Raw genomic sequence first — 8083 nt, 5'->3', positions numbered from 1 at the left:
ACATCTGAGAATCTTTGAAACACCTGATTATGTAACCAAATGAGATGAGGAAGCCTACCTGACATGAGTCTTTGCCTTCTGCCAGAACACCAGCACAGATCATGTTGTCTGTGACTGTGCCCACTCCATTCAGGCAGTTACACTGTCTGTTTCCCACAACTGGCACCTCCACTTCTTGCAGCGTTTGAGGGAAGGGTAAGGCCACTGATGGGATGCAAGACGAGGAGCTGTTTACACATAAACCACCAAACCTACCATTAGGCTGAGCATTTGATTCTGGAAAGATACACAACAGGATCAGAGTTGTTCATGAGAGGAGACAATTTTCAGTAAGATCCTATTTTTAAAGTGAAAATATACATTTGCGTCTATAGTTTAAATTAAAACATTTATGTTGTATGCACATTTTGGCATAAGCCTGACTTACCTGCAGACAGGAGGCTCAACAATGCCAAGGCACATGCAGCTGCAGAAGAAATTTCAAATCACGAGACTAAAGCTATTTCTGCGGAGCTCTGAGATAGAACAAACACGACTCTTCCTAGAGCTGGCCTGGTTGGCCAACTAATGACCTGATAGGCCTCCGAAAGTGAAGTGACCAAAAATCTGGTGATCATTCTGAGTAAGCTTCAGAAATCCTGTAAACAATCTCAGTGCAGCACTCCAACATATCTTATGGCACTGGTCAGATGGTTGGTCTCAGTTCTATGCATCAGCAGTTGGGCGGGGGGGGGGTACCGATTAGCTTTTAAGGTTATTTTTAGCTGATTACAAATAATCACAAGTAATCATCAACAATTAACCTGACAAATACTGTGCAATGGGTGACATTCTGCGCAAGAGTGTTTATGTGGATTAGGGTTCTATTTACGACCTAATGACTGTGTTATAACTCTTTTTTTATACTTATTTTGTAAATATATTTAAACTTTCTTCCCTTGACACCGCAGGGACTGCACTTAATTTTGTTGTGACATAAAGATATTCTGATTCTGATTCAATACAGTGCAGCATAAAAGTGGCAGCATTGTACTATAGCAATGTTTTTCAACTAATTAAAACCTGTTTAGACTGATCAGAAACTGAATGGAGAAATGCAAAGAGACATTATCGATGCAAATCTGGAGCTCTTTTTGTTTCTGTAAATATACCACAGGCTCGGAATGAAAGTCCTAAACTGAAAAGATGTACTTTACATAAACATACCTTAAAAAAGAAAAGAAAAAGTCTCACAAAAGCTGGCTTGTTGTCAGCACTCAGTTTAATGGAACTGGTGGCTTTCACATCTGGAAAAAAAAACACCATCAGTGGTGCAAAGTATATACACATTTTAGAGCAACATATACTCCAATCCAGATGACATCTTTCTTTAGAAAAGGCCTTGCATATTTCAGCAAGACAATGGTCAACCACATACTACACTAATTACGAAAGCACTGCTTTGAAGTAGAAGAGTTGAGGGGCTGAACTGGCCTACCTGAAGTCCAAACTTTCACCAACCAAAAACTGAAAATTTGGCCTATCATGAAACATAGCATACAACAAAAAAAATGTATATAATTGTATGATGAGCTACCAGTAACAAAATGTCTAGCACAGGAAAAAAAAACACTTTCTGAATGCACTGTGTGACTTATTTAACAATTCAAATACACATATTACTAATAAGATTAAATGCTATAACTACAGTCTGGCATCAGTTAGCTGAGTTATTCATCTTGATTCCTGCAAAAGACAGCCCATGAAACAAATCACTGGATTTGGTCATCATAATCAAAAAAATAACTAGCACCAGATGATGGTTAGGAAGGGTGGATTTGTTATCAAGTCTTCACACATATAGACAAGTGACAAATGTGGGGATTAGGTGTCTTTGTTATGTTTTAGGGGTTTGTTGATTCTAATGTTCCACTTATAGAAAGCGTTCACTGGTTTATTCAATATTGCGGCTCTTTAAATCAACAGCCACAGCAGGGTAAACATGAGGACACTGACGACGTGCAACAATAAACACTTGAAATGCACTTCTTTGCTATTTGTTCCTTTTATTCCATGTTGCACTGTCAAAGACCCACAAATCAGTACATTGGATCAAATGTAATACAAATGCACACACTGCGCAAAAAAAACCATGACTGCAACTCATAAAATATTACAGCAATTTTTGTCCAAAACTGCAACATCAGACTACAGCATCAACTAGTGCATCAAACTATACATCAAGCTGCGGTCAACAGAAAGTTTCCCCACATGCTTTTCAGCACAACCTCACGTGTCTGAATTTAGTGTCATTTTTTCTAAATTCAGACAAAAAATAAATACAGTCTGAGTAGAAAAAAAGTTTTTAATATTTTTTACTGTAAAAATGGCAAACATGTTTAATGAATTATTTTCATAACTTAAAACACAAAAAGAAATTGTATTTTTTAAAAACCTATGCACAAGTTTTGCAAACAACAAAGTTATATGCAGCTAATTACCTAAAAATGCAGCCAATCCCTCAGCCGTTTTTAATATAAACATTTAAAACTATTTATTTAGAAATCAGGTGTTCTGCATAAAATAAGATGCCACACAAATTATTTGTGGCACTCTAAAAAATTGTTTCTGTCCACTATAAAACAGAGGAGCACATCACAAGCCTGATAACTGCAGGCCTGAAAACAGGAGGTGAGACAGCGTTTACATTGCAATCTGCCTTTGGTGGCTTATTGGCAAGCAACTGTGACATTCACTGGTACCCTCATTGTTTTGACACATAAAACAAACAAAACTATACACTTCAAACACGTTTAACGCCTCAAATCTCTCACATCTCAAAACTCGTTATCGCTCTCAGGTTGTTTGGTTTCCCTGATGTATAAATCATAGCAATTCTCCGGCACTTAACAGCGTACACTATATTACTCTGTTTGTTTTAGGGGACCCGATCCTTGGGGTGAACCAATTTTTGGTGCAGCGTGAGGAACTGACCTCACAGCCAATTGTTCATTCAGTGGGCTGGTTTCAGTTATTGTGCAAATGTACTGTTTATAAGGTTGGGGAAACCTGCAGTAAGCTGAGACTGGATTGGTGATGAAACATTTATCAAATCTCAAACGCTACATCCAGATGAAAAGAATCAACCTTTTTAACATTTCTCAGATTATTTTGATATTTAAAATTCAGCAGGATCACTTCTCTTGCACTTCTATGGTGATCTTCTATGGACCTAATCTGCAGATCTATTCACTAATCATATAGCAACATCTGTGTCTCTGTAATTTTTACATATGCTGGGTAAATCAGTTTAAACTGTCACTGTGCAGACTCACCTTCTTTTTGCTGACTAAAATTTCTTCTTTGTGACTAAAAGGTCCCTACACGGTAAACTGCTACATTTATAAGAAGGTTACTAATAATGATCAGAGTATATCTCCAGATATCAGTGTAATGTCAATGTAATGTCACCATGTTAGCACATTACTCTGCAGTTGATGAATCTACAGATATTTGTGCATTTCTGGGCTCCCTTGTCAGGAAATTCTGACTAAAGTTGAATTTTAAAAAGTTACCTGTGCTGTCAAAGGCATACAGGCTGACTAATACCCAGAAAAACTGTTGACTGAAACCTGGCCTTGGATGATGCAGCAACATTATTTTAAATGACAATTTAAAGAGACTCATTTAAATTCTTCAAAATTTATCACACTGAAAAGACATGCAGAGTGTAAAGGTTTAATATGAAGCTCTGTTTTACAGTAAGTTAAAGAAAGAAGATCTGCGCTCTCATATCTGACAGCAGCGCACTGTGTTTTTATTAATTCTTAGCTAATCAAGAAACAGAAACAAGTAAATGTAAGAACATGAGGGGTTTGTTTCGTTATTATTTCATTCAATAACAGCAACATTATTCATAAATTTTCACAGCTTACCATATTAATTTCCCTTTATTGTTTGCAAGTAGGGATGGGTACCGGTATCCAGCGCCATTATGGCACATAAACGGTAGTAACCAGACCAAAAAGCAGCGCACATTTCGGTGCTTTATTTCGGTGCTTTATTTCGGTGCTTTATTTTGGTGCTTTTCTTTTTTTCCAGAGACGTCATACACTTTGGATTCCAGCCAATCATTTTACCTTTGCAGGTGGGCCCAAGTATGTACGTTCTTTTAGAGCAGAGCTACAGATTAAAAATGCCCAAGGCGAAGCGGTCAACAAGTGCAGGGCTCTAGACTAACTTTTTGCCATGGGCGTACCGGTACGCCTAACTTTAAAAAGTTAGGTGTACCGGCACAAAAGTTAGGCGCACACAAATTTTATAATAATTTATATAATATAATGTGTTTTTCTGGATACACTGTGCTTTTTCAGCATTCAAAGATTGAAGACACCGTGTCAGAGCACTGGCTATGAATTTCAGAAGGATCAGGCCTTAACTTAACAGAAAAGTTAGCAATAGTTCTTTTCCTATTACAGCTACATCCACTTCTGTCGTGCCTAGGCTGCTCACTAGGGCTGGGTATCATCACTGATTTCTATAATCCATTTGATTCCGTATTTCAAAGTCCCGATTCGATTCAACTTAGCCTCAGACAGTCAGAAATATTATAATTCTGATCATTTATCAGTACTGACTTCATCAGAATTATGAACATCACAGCAGATGCCTTTGTGTGAAAGTAACTGAGAATAAAACACAGAAAAACATGAAGGAGATTTTCCTGGTCTGGCTTTTTATAGCAGATAAACAACGGTAGACTGGTGGGTAATAAGTGAATGCATAATACAGAAAACAGAGATTGGAGACGGGAAACTGTTCTTGAAGTACAGAGAGAGATAGAGAGAGAGCTAGCTGTGCATGAAGTGTGATTTTAATAGTCATGGAAGCAAAACAGCAAAATTCATGACGACATTGATCAAATGTGAAGCGCAGTTTGCTGCTTCTTTTGCTGCTGGCTCGGTGAATTTTGGTTGGAGAGACAAAACCTGCAGCTCAGAATTCAAAAAAGACGTAATCGCAGCGCGGACCGGACGCATCAGAATCGCTAAGCTCCGACAGCGTGTCCGTGTACGGGCGGTCGGGTGAGAAAGCCGAGAAAGACAAAGTTGATTCTGATGCGCCGGGTCCGCTCTGTGTTTACGTCTTTGTGTGGAATCCGTGTACCTGCTCTCATTTGCTGTTTGGTTGTTGTTGAAATGGTTTTGTGAGCTTTAATCTGAGAATCTGGCGTTTCTGGCAAAACACATTAAAAGTCGATTCAGGATTTAATGAATTGATATCGCTTTATTCAAGCTACTCACCACCTGCACTTTCAACTGGACCACGGCCAATCAGAGAGGTCCCGCCCCTTACTATCTCTGATTGGTTTAGTCCACGATAGGGGCATAATGTGTGTCTGTTAATGACCACAGGGAAGGTTGCAGATTTTTTTTTTTTTTTTTGCTACCCGATCAGTTGGTCGCACAGGTGCAACCAAAATTTTTTTTTTAGTCGCACCACTGAAAAATTTGGTCACATTTGCGACCAAATTGGTCGCACTCTAGAGCCCTGAAGTACTTTAAGGTGATACTGTGCAAAGGAGGTAACACTTCGAATCTGATGAAACACCTGGCGACGCATAGCGTTTTTTTAAAAGCCGAGAAATGCGCTGTGTTTGATAGCTTGCTGCAAGATCTCACACCGAGTGCGGGTGTGGTGCCTGTTATCAGACCCGGAGTTAGCAACATTCCCCAAGAACCCGAAGAGGAGAGTCCTGGCTCCTAGTCCTGCCAGTGTAGCAGAAATGATGATGGATGATGATGGCAGCAGCAGCCATTCTTCTCTGAGTGAGTAGCTTAATGTTATTGGTGTGTAATTTACGTTGAGTAGGCTAACCGCGTTATAAAATTAATGCATGTAAGGTGAACTAGCAAACACCGTCGTAGTTTCATGCAGCTGTCTTCTTGTTTGATGGCAGATACTCCCTTCACCCTTGCAAAAAAGGCTAAAATGACCAAAGAAAAAGTGGAAAACAGTTAAATATGAGAGGTTTTTGGACAAAGTTTGTGTTTTTTTTCCATTGTTTAAGCACTGCTTCCAGCCAAGAGTGATACCATATATGCCCTATAGCTGCAGAAAAGGCTAACATTGTTATCGTTTTACAAAAAAAACAGCTAAACATAAGAGGTTTTTGGACAAAGTTTGTGTTCTCCATTCTTTAAGCACAGCACTGTTTCAAAAGTACCGGTTTGGCACCGGTATCAGATAAAACCTAAACAATACCCATCCCTATTTGCAAGTCATGTGTCGTATGACAGAGTGGGGAGTGGGGGGGGGGGCGTAGGGCTGCAACATGTAAGACTGAAAGGTAGAAAACTGCTCCCTGAAGTAGAGAAAAAGGAAACGACTGGCTCTTTAGGCACCCCCATTTAATAGACTGTTGTGATGGACCGAGCAGTGAAGGAAAGTCAGGCACAGGTTGAAGTCCAAAAAAGAGTTTGTTTTTTATTTAACCCCAAAACTAAGTTGGTTAAACTGGATAGAAAAATCTCAATCTTGGGCCCATAAAAGAGGTCAAAATCACAGAACTCTACTCAACAGCGAGCAAAAAACAGTACTACTAACACAAAGAAACCGACCTACCTAATCGAGACAAAGGGGAAACTTAAAAAGTGGCTGATCAGCCCGCAAACATGCATAAAATGATACACAAATACCCGACTAAAACTAACATAATAAATTCCATCTGTTAACCCCCCCCCCCCCGAGTTGTGGTATGCCCCAACTTGCAGATCTCCATATAGGCTTGCTCGGAGTGTGCACTGCATCACAAAACTAGGCATCAGCTTAATTACAACTGACACACAGAGAAGGGACAAGACAAAGTGGTCTGCACTTGTTTAAAAAGAGCTATCTTTATCCTCAGTATGACACGGAAGCTCAAAAATTGAAATGACTCCATATTAACAGATGAGGAAAACTATTATCATTTATGAATCTCAAAATACAGTATGACACCATAAAGACTGCTGTGACTTTGTGCGCAGTTAACAGTATGAGGGTAAGTTTCTGTTTGCAGTTCCTTATTGAGATCAACCACAAGGAAGCTATAAATATCACAACTTTCTGAGACAGTGCTAAGACACAAGAAGGAGATAAACTCTGCTGTGAAAGCAATCAGCGGAGGAACCTAAACAGTGATTTTACTTAAAACCTTAAAAAAACTGGAAATTCTTAAAATAAAACAATACAAATATCTCTTATTCAAAGTAGCAGTTCACAACTTTACCTGTGATCATAAATAAAAACTTTTCATCTTTTATTTGCAGCAATTACCTCCAATAAACATGTAAAAGAGGCAAATGCTCTTGATTGACGTACCTTTGATAAGCAGCACAGCATGACCGTTAATAAGGAAGTAACAGGTAAGTAACAAGTGTTACAAAGGTCTCCGTAGCTGTACAAGGCCATTTACTTAGTCACTTGCCAATATGAAAAGGGACCAGAGGTTACAAGAGGAGGATGCAACTAAGAATTTAAAGTCAACAACTTTGAATTAAAGTTATCATAGTGCAGGTCAGAGAAATTCTTTGCCAAGCTTAAGTGTGGTTTTTGTCAACATACCAGCAGAGGTGCTGAAAATAGCAGCTACAAGGTTATCCGGGGAAAACAAAGGAATTGAACAAGTTCAAAGTATGTGTGCCAGTTAGGAGTCCTGAAGACGATGAAGCTTTTATCTCTTATCTCAGACCACTTGTTGCTCTGTGTCTTCCTGAGTCTACTTTGGGTAAGTTTTTTTTTTATCTTTCACTTTGATGGTGATCAGATAGTGAAGCTCAGTGTAGGTTACCCTCGACAAAAGGAAACAGTGCAGTCAAAACCACAGTGAAGCCTAAATACATGACATGCTTCATTATGTATTTTAAACACTATAGTTATGTTTTGTGAAATACTGGTTTGTACAGGAATACAGGAACAACAAAATCTTGTTAAACGGCATGAAAATTCTGGACTTTTCCAGATTTTGAAACATGAATTTATTCCTTCTTTGCGACACCGATCTGTTTCCTCTGAGAACAAAAAGAGCATGAAGGAAGAAATAATGTTAAAACTAAATTCAACA

The 8083-nt window shown here is 38.8% G+C and overlaps 1 protein-coding gene across 1 annotated transcript in view; it reads left to right on the top strand.

The window, feature by feature from the left end:
* The first annotated feature begins 7015 nt into the window (after positions 1 to 7015).
* Positions 7016 to 8083, top strand: part of LOC102203045 (receptor-type tyrosine-protein phosphatase H-like) — a 14782-nt gene continuing 13714 nt past the window's right edge. Inside the window, exon 1 of the mRNA XM_005753089.1 lies at positions 7016 to 7021. Within this exon, the coding sequence (XP_005753146.1) occupies positions 7016 to 7021 (6 nt within the window). The remainder of the gene's footprint in view (positions 7022 to 8083) is intronic.

This window comes from Pundamilia nyererei, unplaced genomic scaffold (assembly GCF_000239375.1).
Source record: "Pundamilia nyererei isolate P.nyererei 1_Seehausen unplaced genomic scaffold, PunNye1.0 scaffold00400, whole genome shotgun sequence".
NCBI classification, from domain to species: Eukaryota; Metazoa; Chordata; class Actinopteri; order Cichliformes; family Cichlidae; genus Pundamilia; species Pundamilia nyererei.
Note: the sequence above shows the minus strand (reverse complement) of the source record. Positions and strands in the feature narration are given on the sequence as shown.